The sequence below is a fragment of the Lytechinus pictus genome, chromosome 18, assembly GCF_037042905.1.
Source record: "Lytechinus pictus isolate F3 Inbred chromosome 18, Lp3.0, whole genome shotgun sequence".
NCBI lineage: Eukaryota > Metazoa > Echinodermata > Echinoidea > Temnopleuroida > Toxopneustidae > Lytechinus > Lytechinus pictus.
This window is the reverse complement of record NC_087262.1, coordinates 3,276,899-3,294,270: the sequence shown is the minus strand read 5'-3', so window position 1 is coordinate 3,294,270 and position 17,372 is coordinate 3,276,899. Positions and strand designations below refer to the sequence as shown.

At 36.7% G+C, this 17,372-nt stretch overlaps 1 protein-coding gene across 1 annotated transcript; it reads left to right on the top strand.

Moving 5' to 3' along the window:
• The first annotated feature begins 2,827 nt into the window (after positions 1-2,827).
• Positions 2,828-12,775, top strand: LOC129282254 (translation machinery-associated protein 16-like). The gene is made up of 5 exons (XM_064113041.1): positions 2,828-2,991; positions 7,725-7,837; positions 8,648-8,770; positions 9,245-9,393; positions 10,183-12,775. The coding sequence occupies exons 1-5, from the start codon at positions 2,989-2,991 to the stop codon at positions 10,521-10,523; spliced, it is 729 nt and encodes a 242-aa protein (XP_063969111.1). The 5' UTR covers positions 2,828-2,988; the 3' UTR covers positions 10,524-12,775.
• The last annotated feature ends 4,597 nt before the right edge of the window (positions 12,776-17,372 follow it).

The following is a 17,372-nucleotide window of genomic DNA, read 5'->3' as shown; positions in this document are numbered from 1 at the left end:
AATCATGAACAGGTTACAGATGATGATGGCACAGTGTTGAAAACTGTTTGATGGAGATGGTGCATCGTTGGATTTGTTTAAAATTAGACCAACAAAGAATCAACGTTACAATATACAAATAGCGAATAGGCATGAGTGCGATGGTGCGAGATTTCGCATGAGGTGAAAGAAAGATGCTCTATTCAACGAGGCGTGAGCCGAGTTGAATAGAGCGTTTCTTTCTTTCACCGAATGCGAAATCTCGCACCATTGCACGAATAAGAATATTCGCTATTTGTGTTGTACAACGCCTCGAAATTTAGCGAAAATATGAAAAAACAAAGAGTTTATCCCTATAGTAATCTATGAAAAGGGAGCAAAAATACCGAAAGCAGAAAGCAAAATCCCACAAGCGCACATGACCTTGGGCAGCCTTGCGCATTTAGCCAGCTGGCTTATACGCGTATTGTTCATTTTTACCGAGCGCAACGAATTAAATCGTATTGTGACGTCACCTCCTAAAGTCGTGCAACGGTACACTTTGGACGGTACATTTTGGATGGTACGTCTTTTGTGCAACGGTACGAATGTTTGACATTCAGCCTCCCATTTGCTCGCGTACAACAAGCTAAGTAGGCGTTGTACAACAACATTTAACCGATATTAGACAAACATTGAATCAACGTTTACGCTAACATTGGACTAAAGTTGAATCAACTTTCCATCAACATTGGACCAACATTATACCAACGTTGGATCAACGTCACCCAACGTTGGACCAACATTGGACCAACGCTGCCAAACCTGCCTCATCTGGACAATGATTATGCACTCATGAATATTCATTACATCAGTAAATGACCAAAATTTTAGGTAATATTGCTATAATAATTAGAGTATTTATGTTTATTCAATATTTCCACCATGAAAAGTTTCAGAAAAGTATGTGGCTCCATTACCATATCATTTATAATCAAAACATATTATTCTAAGTGAAATATTCAAGGTTAAGTGTGGAAAATGATATTAACTGTATTCTGCCAAGTATAGCAAAGTTGCTCTATATATAGGAGTCAATGACAGGATACAGTGGATAGGTGTAGGATGATAGGAATAGGATATAGGATTAGGATGTAGGATTTTAGGATAGGATAAGACATGATGATAAAGATTAGAGTGAAGAGTTGTAATGGTGGACTTCACCTTGAAACCAATTAATGTTTTGTTAATTACTGCCATACGTTGGAATAACGTTGGAGCAATGTTGGAGCAACGTTGTAACAATGTTGGAGCAATGTTGCCAGACAACGTTGGAGCATTGTTGCTGGACAGCGTTGAACCAACGTTGTAAACATAGTTGGACTGACGATGTATGCAAGTGCACGTCCATCGCTGCTTCAACGTTGCCCATCAACGTTGCAGCAATGCTGTTATTGATGACTCAGCCGACATTATACCAACGTTGGAGCATTGATGGTGGACAACGTTGAACTGACGTTGGAAATGTTGTTGGTCTGACGATGTATGGACGTGCACTTCTATCGATGATGCAACGTTGCTTACCAACGTTGTAGCAATGTTGTATTTGACTATTTAGCCAACATTGGATCAACGTTGCCAGACAACGTTGAAACATTGTTGCTGGACAACGTTGAACTGACGTTGGAAATGTTGTTGGTCTGACGATGTATGCGCGTGCACTTCTATCGATGATGCAACGTTGGCCTGCCAACGTTGAGGCAACGTTGGGAAAAAATTTCCCAACGTTGATCCAACGTTGGTCCAACGCTGTATTGTTACCTGGGTATTCTTTTTAAAAACCTCCATTAAAACTTGCCTCACCTCCTTTTAAATTGGCTTCACCATAATTTGTAGTACAGTTTATTCTTTTTAAAAACCTCCATTGAAACTTGCCTCACCTCCTTTTAAATTGGCTTCACCATATACAGTTTAATCTTTTTAAAAACCTCCATTGAAACTTGCCTCACCTCCTTTTAAATTGGCACCATAATTTGTAGTACAGTTTATTCTTTTTAAAAACCTCCATTGAAACTTGCCTCACCTCCTTTTAAATTGGCTTCACCATATACAGTTTATTCTTTTTAAAAACCTCCATTCAAACTTGCCTCACCTCCTTTTAAATTGGCTTCACCACAGCTAGTTCTTAGTACAGTTTATTCTTTTTAAAAACCTCCATTAAAACTTGCCTCACCTCCTTTTAAATTGGCTTCACCATATTTGTAGTACAGTTTATTCTTTTTAAAAACCTCTATTGAAACTTGCGTCGCCTCCTTTTAAATTTGTAGTACAGTTTATTCTTTTTTAAAACCTCCATTGAAACTTGTCTCACCGGCTCCTTTTAAATTGGCTTCACCATAATATTCAGGTAAGGTATATTCATTCTTTTTTTAAAAACATCATTGTTCACTTCCCTCACCTATAGATCATTTGGCTATATATAAAATACCTTTTATTCTACACTATTCTTCCCTTAAAAAAAAAACCTGATTGTACTCCTGCCTCCCCTGATCTGACATTTGCCTCTCAACGTACTGTACATAGTGTTATTTTATTATCTCTTTATATCGGAAACTTCGTTTTACCGAATTGCCATGCACTCTCTCCGACGCGTTTGAAGTCTTAGACAGCATGGAATACTACCAGCCGATGATACACACACGCACACACACACACACGTTATTTGACAACTTGTCTCTGGAGCCAAAGTTCCTCGCATATATGTCTATCTGCATGCCTGCACGCAGTGTGTATTGAACACGCACGACCACGATCTAATGAATATTCATCGGCGAGAGTGACGTCATTTTACGAGTCTCCTTTCAAACTTGGATCATAAGTGCCTACCACACTGCACACCCATCCATCCATGCTGCTTATAAAATTATGAGACGTTCGTTCGTGAACGAACTAGTCGCAGTCTGACTCGGCCAAGCTCTAGTTCTGCAAGATTTTCTCGTTTTTCACGGCTGTTTGCACTTATTCGCGAAGATGGTAAGAAAATTGATCTTTATTTGTGTATGGTTTGGGATAGTCACTCAAGATTTTACTACTTTTTTGAGCAGATATGTTTTTGTGTTGTACCATACATTGCTTTTTGTGTTGTGTGATTGCACTCATTACGGTATCTCTCTCAATTCATTGATGTAAATGATCTAAATGTAGGTTGGCAATATTTGGCTTATTTCCTCTTGATTTATTTGCACAGCTCAGTTTCTACATTATATTTATTCATAATGATAATGACATGCATGCTAGCCTACAAGTACAATGCAGTGCGCCATTATTTTATTTTTATTAGGCCTAATTGAATTTTTTATTTCAAAGACAAAGGGACAAAGTCAAAGAGAGTTTGTGAAATGTGAGATAAAGTTTTGCCTTTTGGCCATCCACAAGTTCCAGTTTGTAAGTTAGACTTAGAGAGGCTCATTAATACATGTTCAAATTTACAGTTTTTGAGCACCCTGTTGCGACTGTTGGATGAAAAATGATCGCCGGGCCGAGATAATGAAAAACAGAACATAAATGAATGCCAGAAATTAGAAAAGGCAGAATGGAATAATTAACTAGACTTACAAAAACCTATCGCTAATGCAGTTTCACACCAGCCGATTGCCAGCATACCTCATCATCAATACTCATTCACAAATGTCATGACAAGTCTCTCAGTCACATTTCGAGGTCAATATACCCACCGCTTTTCCAAATATCGCGATCAGGACCGGCTGTATTTCAGCTTCGATCTCGACGTCGTCGTTCAAATTCTCAGTCAGACATCACTTCGCTTGGATTCACCGTGCGCCGTGATGTTGATATGGACTCAAGTTAGCGACCAAATCATGCGAACAAACTGCCGGCATGCCGCATGCAATCTTTTGGTCACTAACTTCAGTTCATATCAACATTAAGGGAGCGGGGACACGTACGTGCAGTCGCCGCTGGCTAACGTCGGCTTAATGGACGACGCCATATTGCCAGATTCAGGCAGATTTGGCCCGCGCCCTCACCGGCTAACGCTCGGCTAAAACTCGAACGCCATTCACCCATACACTAATTCCCCTTGATTACCGTTGTTAAAAACCTCTGTCAAATCTTTTCCAGCATTTTTATGAATTAGCGATTGATGTTTTTCCGTTTATCAAATATCCTTCATTATACACATATTTTTTTCATATTTATAACATTTTTATTTTAATCACAATTTCAGTCCAAACGCGGGTCAGTTTTTGTTAACCCACGTTGTTTGTGCATGCCCACGTATAGCCTTACGCGTATTGAAAGGAATGATGTTGGGTCGAAAAACAGAATTGTTATTGTTTGTTCCTTGTTTGTTGGGGATGAAACTATGATGGCGACCAGTCACGTTTGACTGTACCGCCAAATAGTTAAGATTAATTAATTAAGGTCAAGGTGAGATAAGAGAAATGAGCAAGGGGCATTGTGGTGGGGGGGGGGGGGAGGGAGAGAGAGAGGGGGGGGGTGGTTACGAGGGCCGAGTGGGGATACAGTTTCATCATGCAGTACAGGGCGTCGATGATCACTTTGATTTTTTTCTCCAAAATATGGAAAGTGACAGAATAATCAGAAAAAGGTTGATTGGTTCTGATTTTGAAAAAAAAACAGAATTTATCAAGATCGCTGTTATTTGATGCTTTTTCAATCAGTGCCCTAAACAGAACAGAATTAGACTTCTTTCATAATACCTACTGAACATATCCAGCTCTACAGCTCATGGTTGTAGAATTTAATTTAGTTTCTCTGATAAGTATAATTCTTTCAAACAAATCAAATTTTGATTAATCGTATTTCATTTATTTCACTCTTTTCTTTCGCCTCGTTTTTTTTTCTTCCAAAAAATCAGGGAGCTGAAAAATATGAGAGCTTGAACCTAAAGATATGGGGTAGCTATGACGTTGGAGGGGGCGCAGCCTCATGCACTTGCAGATCCAAATCAATTTTCATAGGGGACACTTAGAGTAGCCCCTATTTCTTTAATATTATTTTTACAAGCAAAAAGAAGTCAATGAAGACATCAGGCCACCGACAGCTGCCTCGTCAAAGGGGGGGGGGGGCGGTCGATTATTTTGAGTATTTTTTTTTCATTTTGTCTTCAATAGGGGGGGTCAATTAATTCTATATACACTTCTATTGTCTTTATATATGGGGGGGGGGGTCTGCTACTGAGCATGTTTTTAAAAGGGCTTAATAACGGGCTTAATACAACAGAAATTGTACGATTTAACACAATAAAATGTATCATCGAGGTTAATACTAAATTAATACATAATTAATCATTGTTTTAATTGAAAATGAAAATAATAAAGGCACCCATAGATCTTAACATCTCATAAATACAGGCCTAAACCTGTATTGGAAGTTGAACAGGCATAAAGTATAAATTTTTAGCTATAGCTGATGCTTTGATCCCGCAACCAAATAATGTTATCATAAACTCTAGTAGTGGCGTAACAAGTGAAAATAATTGAGGGTACTACGATATGGAGTATCAGGCAAAATTTATAAAATATATAGTTGCAAGCAAGCGACATAAGCATAATTTTGACTTTTGGTTACAAAAATCCAATTGAACAATTTCGCAAGATTCTCTTACCTTTTCCTTTTTTTTTCTTGTTTGTGAATTTAATTTGGGGGCATGCAAGACCCCCCCCCCCATACAGCACCACTCTTTGTTGTCACTGTCTAAAATTTGATTTAAACTTTGAGAATTTGAATTTCTTATCTAAGTAATCCAAAGGGATAAGACAAAAATATTTGCAGATTACTTATTTCAAAGTATTTTTATACCTATAAGTTATAACTCCCCAACTCTGCTCTAGCTGCACTGCACGTTGCCTAACGGCCTTCCACCAAAGGGCCAGGCCGACTCGCCCCGTGAGCAAGTGACCGCGTTCGCGTAAGTTCACCCGAAGCCATGACTAAATTCTGACCATAAACATCACCTAACTAATCACTCTGACAATATTTCAAAGTATATTTTATTACAGTCGATCCTTTGGGCCATTAAACGATAATATTTCCAATGTTATCATGACAAACAATTTTAATGAGATAGTGGCATTGTAGAAAAAACAAATTTATAAGCACGAAATGGCACCAGATAAATCATCAAACATACAGCGCAGCGTTCGGGACTGGTGAGTGGTACGGCTCGCTTGGAGTTTTCGCCCCGACGAATTCGGCGAAAACGCTACCATTGCGCCGTGCGAATGTTCAATCTGCGGCTCTCAATCAGAGACTTGAATGTCTCTTTTTGCATTATCGAAAATGTATCATAGACTTTGTTTGATTTGTTTACAAGTAAGTTGCATATCCGTCGTGATAATTAGGAAAATCCATGATGTCTTCTTCTAATTCTGTAAAAATTACCTCTTCAAAGTGCCTGTGTCAGAAAATTGCCGGAAATCGTAAAAACTTGCCTAAAATGTCTCTTTTTGAAAGTTCATCCATGGTCTGGAAAAAAATGTTATAATTTATGTAGACGTATACCGTAAACAAATACATCCTCGATCACTGAAATGAAGTGTTTGCTAAGCTTTTATATCTCAGACCGCGTTACCATGGCAACTTGGGAAAACCTTTATTTTTTAGTAATAAAATTCTGGTTTTAAGGGTCATTTTAGAGACATAAAACTAACCATATTTTGAAGTATTGGGTTTAAATTTCACATAAAACTGAATTATCTATGTTTATACTTTCGTATATGAATATTCATATTTCTTATAGAATCTTAGTTTTTGATTGGTCAATGTTTCAGTCATGGGTAATAACTGAGCGTAAAAAAATCTGAAACTGCGCATTTTATCGGCAACCAACAAGCAAGATGGCGGAACACATTAAGTTGGCGCTATGCACGTACGTGGGGAGGAAAGCCAAGCCAAGCCAAGCCAAGCGATGTCTGATTGAGGATTCGAACAATCGATGTCGTTGAGATGGCAGTCGAAATATAGCCGTTACCAATCACTATATTTGGAAACACGATGGGTATTTTGACCTCGAAATGCGACCGAGAGACTTGCTATGACATTTGTGAACGATTACTGGTGGTGAGGTATGCTGGTAATCGGCTTGTGCGAAACTGCATTAGCGCCCAAAACTGATTTTTTTTTTTTTTCTTTCTTTTTCCAATCGTTGTTGTATCTACTGCTCTCTCTAAGCAATTTTTATTTTTTTAAAGATTTTTCAGCACTTTTCTTACAAATAAAGTGATTAGAAAAATCAGAATTCTACAAACAAATATTATATCCTAAAATTTTCATTATTCCATGTTTGAGAAGTGGTTTTAAAAAATGCAGATTTTGCAGTTTGATCATAATAAAGTTTCAATGATATAAAAGTTGCAAAATTTATCCTGTAAAAGTAAAAACTTTTACATTTTTCATATCCACATCATTACTGATTTAGGGCATATTAATAGTAGGATCTGGGAGGATCATGTACCCCAAAAATATATGTAGACCCCATTTTTTTTTATGCTAACGTTCCAGCTTATCATCACGGATTTATATTAAATATTGAATTTGGAGGTTTGCCTCCTTGCTCTAAATGCACCAAAATTCTGATATGCAAAAAAGAGAGAAGATGTTGCACGTAGTACTGAATACAATCAATCACCTGATATTTATATGAATTCACAAGTACCTCTACCATGTAGCATGCTCAACAGTAATGTTTCTGACTTTCTGTTTTTATTTTTATTTTGTTGTAGCCCAAAGCCGGAAAGACTAAGGTAGCTGCTAAGTCTGTGAAGCTGATTCATCCCCAGAGCAGAAAGGCTAACAAGGTCGGTGCAAGAGAGATTCATAAAGAGAGAGTCAGGAAGTGAGTCAAAGCATTTATGATGAAGGAAAGGTGTCATGGTATAAGTTTTATCCTTTTCAAATCAAAAGACTTACCACTTAAGACTTAATGTGGGCTTGTCGTGGTCTATTGGTTCTGACTCTCGCCTTTCAAACAGAGAGTCGTGGGTTCGAATCCTAGCCATGGCGTGTTTTCCTCCAGCAAGAAATTTATCCACACTGTGCTGCACTCGACCCAGGTGAGGTAAATGGGTACCGGCAGGAAGTAATTCCTCTAAAAGCTGTGCGCACCAGAATCAGTAGACTTGCGTAGCCGGGGTAATATAGGAGCGTCTTGAGCACTAGCAAGGTGGATACGTGCGCTATACAAATCCTATATTATTATTATTACCATCACAATGAAGGAAGACTTAATGATTCGGAGCCATCTTGCATTCAAAGAATTATGATTCAGCTTGTGTATTTACTCAGCATTCATTTACATCACAAAGAAAATTAGAGCATTAGAATTGTTATCCAAAACTGACATTTGTGTTATGGCAAGTAAACAGGGTTTGAGCTTGCTTCCTGGAATATTGGAGTTTTTGGTCTCGGGTCCTATCCATATAGCCGCAAATTGACCATTAGAAAACGGGAGGAAGCAAGATACATGTAACGGTCAATTCACTTGTTACTTGATATTTCCAGATAATTTTGAAAAGCTAGTTTGAGATTAATATTTTATTTGACTACCTTTCTCGTATGTGAATTTGAATGAAGTTTGTTGTTTTTATGTGTTTTAATTCATACGACCAAAATTGAATCTTCTCTTATCTATGACTTTCTTTCTCAGAGTTCATCAAGAGACTTCATTTAAGAACTCTGTTCTCATTGAGAAGTTGAAGTGGTTTCAAGATGCATTAGATCCAGATAAAACAAACTACAGCAGAGCTGATGCTGAGGAGATAGTAGAAAGGTATGATCATTAAGCTAATAGTGATGATGACGTTGATGGTGATGATGGTGATGATGATGATGATGATGATGATGATGATGGTAATGAAAATGGTGATGATGGTGATGATGATGGTGATGATGGTGATGATGATGGTGATGATGGTGATGATGGTGGTGATGATGATGGTGATAATGATGATGTTGATGCTACTACTGCTACTGATTTCACTACTACAACTACTAACCTTTACTACCTGCTGCTGCTACTGCTACTAATACTGCTGCTGCTACTACTACTACTACTTCTACTTCTATTACTACTGCTGCTGTTGCTGCTTATGATATAGCTCATATCACCATCTCTCTTAAAATCTCTCTTTTTTACTACTTTGACTACTGATTTTTTTTATTATGCATGTAGATTACAGTTGCAGATGTATATGTCTAATTTAAAATTGATTATATTTTCTGGATTTTAATTGTTCTTGATCAGGTATCTAGAGAGATTTGAAGAAGAACTAGAGCAAATATCAATTGTCAATAGCATCAAATCAAGAAGTGGAAGGCAACATGCCACTAGAGAAGATGTTATCAAACAAACGATGAACAGAGAAGAAGAACAGTTCAATACTTGTGGTTTTGGTGAGTACATTAATTACTCCTTGTAATTCTTTTAATGTCATATAATTTCTCCCCCAAAAATGCCATAAAAAATGAAAGTGACTTTATCTGTCCATCAGATATTTCATCACATCCTTTTCCTTTCATACCCCTTTTAATAGAAAATTATTTCTTATTCATTATGTTCAAAAAACGTATTTATGGAATTTACTTTTAGAAGTTGCTCACATACCATCACAAATTTAAAACTTTTTAAAATTTAGTAACTCTTGTTCTTGACCAATATTTTTCTGTGACATTGTGTGTGTGAATATTTGAAGGAGGAAGGCTGGAGTGGGATTTAAATAGATCCCAGACGATTACACGCAATGTTCTTAAAGTGCAAAGGAGATACCATATTCTTTTATGTTCTTTTTGAAATCTCACACATCTTTTTGTGATTGAATTAGAATTGGATGTCTCAGCATACAATTTTCTGAATTTATGCTTGACTTTTATGATTGACGAAATATTGCGCAAGAACTCAGTTTCATGGCTGATATCAATACAAATTTAGTGTTCCTAGGTGAATATTCATAAATATAATGATTATTTGTGATTTACCTATTGACACAATTTACATTACTTGCTGTTTATGATTGCATAAGTTTTGCAGCTAAATCTGTCTAATCATAACCTTGTACGTGAACCAATTATTAATTATAATCTATGAATGTATATTTTGGCTGAAATATCAATGGTGATATTTCAAGTGTTTAAATCTGTACATTATGGCTAAACTCGAGTACTGAACTTTGTTTTCTCTTGAAGAAATTCCAGACATCTGTGACGGAAAAAACCTGAAGCTCTTTCGTTTATGGGATGGAAGCCCTAAATTCCTTGGAAATATCAAAATGAGGAGGATTGTGAGAACTATTCCTGACCTATCAGACTTTGGTTCACAATCAACGAATTCACATGGATTGGTTGAACGTGGCCAAGAACTTGATAATGAGAGAGTGGATGAACAGGGAGGTGATCACCAGGGTCAAGGGGATGACGATGGGGACGATGACGAGGGGGTCGAGGATGATTTGTTGGACAGCAATGAGGAAGAGATGGAAGATGAAAGGAACGATAGTAAAGAAGATGAAGGGGTAGAAAGTCTTTGAATGTCTCGCAAGAAATAAACAATGGAGTTGCCGTGACAGGGGACTGAATTATACTCAAGGTCCTTAACGAATATGTTGAAGAATCATCATCAGAGCATTATCAGTTTGAGAACAACAATCATTTTAGATCAATGCTTATATAATGAAGTGTCAATAATGGTCATTTTCACAGCTATGAAACCATTTTTATTTCTTTATATACTCAATGTATTGTCTAGGGAAACTAAACTACGATTTTATTTGATTTCTGTATTAATTACTATACAGATCATTCATCATTTTCCGCGTACTCATCAACAAGGTCATTTTAATACCTTTAAGAAGTAAAGGAAATATATTCAAAATGTATCATAAATCTGTAAAAGCAGTTGATCAAAATTAATCAATGTGTTCGGATGATTTTGATATTCAGAATTCATTTTAAACTACAGGTAAATTTGCTTTTGTAAGTCGAAAAGTGGAGCGTTGTGGCCCAGTGGATTAGTCTTCTGACTTTGAAACAGAGGGTCGTGGGTTTGAATCCCAGCCACGGCGTAATTTCCTTCAGCAAGAAATTCATCCACAATGTGCTGCACTCAACCCAGGCGAGGTGAATGCGTACCCTGCAGGATTAATTCCTTGAATGCATGAGTGCTGAAAGGCAGCTCGAGCTAAAGCTGGGGTAATAATAATAACAACGCACCTCGGAATGGAATATTTCTAGATAGATGGTGCTATATAAATGCCTATTATTACTATTATTCTATTTGCCCAGGTTGAAGCAATGCTTTGCACCAAATTATTTGTCTCTTGATATTAAAGGACAAGTCCACCCCAACAAAGAGTTAACTTGAATAAAAACAGAAAAATCCAGTGAGTATAAACTGAAAATTTCATCAAAATTGGTTGTAAAATAAAAAAGTTATGACATTTTAAAGTTTCACTTAATTTCGCCAAACAGTTATATACACATCCTGTTCGGTATGCAAATGAGGGGACTGATGACATCACTCACTCACTATTTCTTTTGTATTTCATTATATGAAATATGATTTATTCCCATTTTCTCCTCATTGCCCTTGAAACAAAGTTTCATTCCTCCCTGAACACGTGGAATAACCATCGCCTTAACATTTTATGGTTCAGTCAAGTTGGTCCTTATTGTCAAATCTGTTGAAATTGAAATATTCTATATTTCAAACAATAAAAAACAAAAGAAATAGTGATTGAGGGACATCATCGACTCTCTCATTTGCATGTTATTGAGTTGTGCATATAACTGTTTTGTGAAAAATAAGCGAAACTTTAAAATGTCATAACTTTCTTATTTTACATCCGATTTTGATGAAATTTTCAACGTTATATTTGTTTGATTTTTCTCTATCAATTCAAATCAACATTTTTATAGGGTGGACTTGACCTTTAAAGTTGTCTATTGTTTAGGCAGTGTGGACAACTGTCAAGGTGAATCCTAGAGGTATATTGCTGGATTTAAAAAAGAATCTTTTGTACACAATCAAGGATTCTTGGTATTACTTTGTGAGACTCTTAAATTTTATGCCTTTCAGACTACATTTTCTTCACCCCCATCTATCTTTTTTTAAGACTGTCTTTCATAACCCAACAGTAATTTGCTGTAATAGCTTGGGAAACAAGCTATCAATCCGGGACTACCGCACAGCTCATGAATATTGATGATTTTGCCACACAGCACGCATTTGACATGAAATTTCGACTTCTATGATTTGTGGTTTCAGACTTCGGCTCTTAACACTGCAATCGCTCGGCTAATCCTGCTTTTTAACAGGGTCAGATCATACTTTGCCATTTTCCGTGCTAGCCCACTTTGGTAAAAGGTAGTCTGAAATCGAATTTGGCTAAGCTTGACCCCAGGAAAATGATGGAGCTAAGATCTACTCCCCCCATACACGCACACACTTTTGAGCCCCACATATTTCCCAGGGTTAAGGAAAATTTCTGTAGTCTGAAGTGTATTTATGTTGCTTTAAGCTTCTTTAGACTGCATGCTCTTTATCTAAAGCTGGAGACAAGTTTGACTGTGTGTTTGAAGAAGCCTATAGTAACATGGTAGTATCACATGGTAACTTACCTTGGTTTTTTTTGTGATTCAGATTTTTTTTCACATGCGAGGGACTTTCATCTATCCTCTTGAAATAATTTTTTTTTTTTTCAGTCAATTATGTGGAAAAAACATGCTTTGTATTGCTGTTACAATGAGCAATGGATGAAATATAAAAAGTATATATACTTACCATCATGTATTTCATGTATGTTTGTTTTTGTTGGGGGGGGGGGTTCTACATTTTTCTGGCATGCTGTTAATGACTTTGGATATTATTCAGGTAACTCACAATGGACTTGGGATAAATGGATATGATGATGATGGTGGTGGTGGTGATTATGATGGTGGTGATTATGATGGTGATGATTATGATGGTGATGATAATGTTGATGAGGAATATGATGATTATAATAATTATTATAAGGAGGTGATGATGGTGGTGAATGTGATGATGAATATGGTGGAGATAAAAATGATGGTGATGATGGAAATGAAATTGGAAATACCCTCATTCTTTTAAACAAATTTACTATGTATTTTCCCCTTTCTCCTTTCCCTCTTGCTCTTACCTCTCCATCTATACTTGCCCACTCTCTTTCTGATCACCCACCCCCCCCCCATTCCCTCTCTCTTTCTCCCCCTCTCCATCTCTATTTGCCCACTCTCTCTTTCTGATCCTCTTCCTCTCCCCTCCCTTATGTGTCTTTCTCTCTTTCCAGCCATTCAAACCTCTCCACAATGGTTGTAGTGTACTCAAAGCATGGCAAACATGAAACTCATTTCATTCTAGCACCACATTTATTTATACTGCTTTCTTTCTTAGTAATACTACAATGTATCATCAACCATCACGTCAAGTTCTCTCTATACACATTCATATTCAATATACCTTTCATCTTTTTTTGCATATACACCCTGAATTTTCAAACTACAATGAGCATCTATCTACACACTAGGGCAAAGACGTGGCAGCTTACATATAAAGACATCAAAAAGCACATTTCTCATTATAAACAAGTGATTTGTGATATTAAATGTACATACACGTTCACAACAGCTAAAATAAGGAATCATTAATGTTTGTACTAGACATAATAATAGACAGAGTAATCTTAATGACTCTTACAATGGACCAACTACAACTGAGAAACAACATGAATATGGGGCAAGGTACTCCAGAGGGTTCATTTCCAATCGCCAACTCGTCTACTATCATTTGGTCTACCATCAGTTCGTCCACTCACCACATGGTCTACTTTCATTTAGTCTAATGCCATTCCGTCTAATAACCAGTTGGTCCAATAGCCATTTAGTCCATATACCATTTGGTCTAATTGGACTAGTGTCAAATTGTGCAAAATGAATGAAAATGAACTGAAATGGATATTAGACCAACTGGTTATGAGACGAAATGGACATAGACGAAATGGTGATTAGACGAAGTAATGATCTGACCAAATGATTAATGGACCAACTGGATGTTAGACGAACTGTTGATGGACGGAATGGCATCAGACTAAATGAAAGTAGACCATGTGGTGAGTGGACGAGTTGGCAGTAGACGAATTGGCAATTTACCCTCCAGAGCACTTTGCCTTAAAAGATAATGGCAGTAATAAATGTTTATACACCCTTTTCAAACCTAGTCTGCAGGCACAGACCCTGATTGAAACTTTGAGCAACATGTGTGTCTCCACACAAAGACTAGCACATACAAAACTTGCTGTTCCAATTCTGAGCGAGAGCATGGGGCTACTGTGTTAGTAGCTCCATGGCGAAAGGGCCTTCAGTACAAAAGGCATGAGTAGGTTGCACATTCAGACCCTTAACTCGAGTGAAGGGTTTGCACAGCAGACTATTTCAAGCCTTCCATTTGCTATAGTATTTTGAGCCAGGCCAGTATGAGGTATATGATCACTCTCTGGAACATGTATGTTATAGTACTGCATATGATATCAAAGAACTATTTTCTTCAATAATGTGTCTATATAAAAACACATGGTCTAATCACATCAAGAAACTTACACATCGAGCCCCGGGGGGGGGGGGGGGGGGGGGGGGGGGGGGCAGTCAAATGTATTGCTGTACACACGAGTGGCCAAATTATTTCCAAGCAAACCCTAAACAAGTTTTTCTCTGTGTGCAAAATAACCCCCAAAACAAGTTTTTTGCGGGCTTTAAACATGTGCAAACATTTGTGTAAATGTTTGTAAAATGCCATCCAATCACTTTAAACGTTGCAAATGATTTTTTACAAAAATGTGTAAACATTTTGGCCCCTAAACAAGTTGTCGCCAGAATATGACCCCGGGAAAAAGCTTGGGGGAAAAAAAACATACCCCCAAACACGTTTGGCTAGTCTTGAAAAAAAAGCTTTGGAAAAAATACATACCCTAAATACGTTTGACCATTGACCAGTCTTTCAAAACTACCCGTTTTTTAATGATCGGTGTTTTTTATACCCTTAACGAGTGCACGCGTGGCCCGCATCCAAAACTGAAAAAACACCCCCTTTAAACATGTTTTTTGGTCACGCATGTGTACAGCAATATATTTGACTGGCATCGAGCGCATCATTTGCAAGGTTTAAAGTGATTGGGTAGCATTTTTACAATGAGTTGTAGTTTAAAATTAACAATCTATAAGTCTCATACTGAATTGTAACATTCACAGGAAATCATGTTTCTAATTATTTGCATATCATACTGAGCATTTCAATTGTTACTTCATTTTGAAAAGTTTTGGATGAATGATGGTCTGACTTGTATTGCCTCATTGTACAGGAGATGCAATTAAATTCATATTTCATATTTTATTTTCTGTCAGAATGAGTGAAACAAAAAGAATATCAGAATCTTATTTCAAATGAAACCATGTCATCTCATGACTCTGTGAAAAGAAAAAAGAAATAAGTCATGATCATTGACACATAGCAAGCTCACAGCAAGGTCTGAAATCATTAATTATCGCATATACCGATTCATCATCGTTCATGCATTACTGATCACAAATTGAAACTAAGTGCAGAACAGAGGTTATACTGTTCGCTTTCATATGAAACACATTTCATTAGATTTTATAATAGCCAAGTTAGAAATATTCAAGCATAGTTCATATTCTGTTATAGATACCTCTTATATTAAAAGTGAAAACTAGCATCATTTCACTAAAATTCTGCTAAAACTTGTCTCATTCATTTCAAATCCCATGATATTCATAATTACTTCTCCTCCTAATGTGAAAGTACATTTTAAACAAAATATCAATTATTAATTATCTGAGGAATGAAAGCAGATAATAGTACAGGAGGTAACCCTATGAGTTAATATGCCCTACATATTTTTAGACACAAAAAATATGTTTGACTACATATACAACAATACAAGGTTATCATATAGAGACCAAGATGTAAATTGATTTGGAGTACGGTAATAGCTAATCATAATACTACAAAGAATTTATATACGATGCACATCAGTTGCTCCATGGACCCACTAGTCAGGTTAGTAGGTCCATGGTCGCTACAAACTTTTACAAAGTAAATCATAATAACCATACCCTGTTCTCACAACTTAGGACCCCAAAAAGAGATTGATCACATGACTAAATGTTATTAATTCCACAGATCAGAATCAATGTATAGTCACTTGTAGAATCAAACTTTGATTAATCACTAAGCTTTGTGTTGCGGGGCCCGTCTTACAAAAAGTTACGATTGATCCGATCAACCTCAACTGTATGGAAATCCATCAATGTCATAATGTTGTTGTTGTTGTTAACAATGTGCACAATGTCCTTTGTAAAGGAAAAAAGAACCACATAGAATTTTCAAGCAAATGATTAATCTATGAATATACATCTTATCTATAAAATATTTTGCACAAACACGCATTGAGATGTTGATGTTGCTGGCTTCCATGGTTGTGGTTGATTAGATCAATCATAACTCTTTGTAAAACAGGGCCCTGGTATACATTAAAATGATGCAAATGCCGATAAATACTCATAAATATAACTCTTATATGAAATTTATTTTAACAGTTCACCGATACCATCTAGTCACTTTTTGTCAAGGTTAAAATATGTACATACATAAAGAATATACCAATCTGAAAAGATAATGGAATGAATATCAGTCCCTGCACTCTTTTTGTAACTTTGGTATAATTCAATATATGAATCTTGAGAAAAATATTCTGGGCCCCGTCTTACAAAAAGTTGTGATTGATCCGATCAATTACAACTATGGACGGCCAGCAACGTCAACATCTATAATGCATGTTTGTTCAAAATATTTTCTAGCTATGATGTATATTCATGCATTCATCGTTTTTTTTTTTTAATTCAGTGTTTCTCTTTGGTTACAAAGGACATTTTGCAAATTTCCTGTAGAAAAAATAGAAAAAAATTATGACCCTGGAGGATTTCCATAGAGTTACGATTGATTGGATCAATCGCAACTCTTTGTAAGATGAGGCCCTGGACTGACATAAAGACCAATAAATCCACAAATTTTCTGACAAGATAATTAATTAGATACAGAGCTGCCAACATTGGGAAGATAGAATCCAGTAGATTTCGCGGAGGTACATGTACTATGGTTTTTTGAGGGAGCGGCGCGGCGGAACGCTGTCCCATGGATGGGAGTTGGATAGCAAAACACATTAAGAAACAACATTTTATATTTTCAATAATTCATAAAAGAATGCATTGAACATGAAAATACCTTTAATTGTCCAGAGGGGAAGGGGCTTCACCTTCAGTAACTTTAGTGGTAAACATGGTAC

Bases quoted from the DNA above. Each gene is read 5' to 3' on its own strand.
- LOC129282254 (XM_064113041.1), top strand. The intron at 7,838-8,647 runs GTGAGTCAAAGC...TTTCTTTCTCAG, and splicing joins CATAAAGAGAGAGTCAGGAA to AGTTCATCAAGAGACTTCAT. The intron at 8,771-9,244 runs GTATGATCATTA...GTTCTTGATCAG, and splicing joins GCTGAGGAGATAGTAGAAAG to GTATCTAGAGAGATTTGAAG.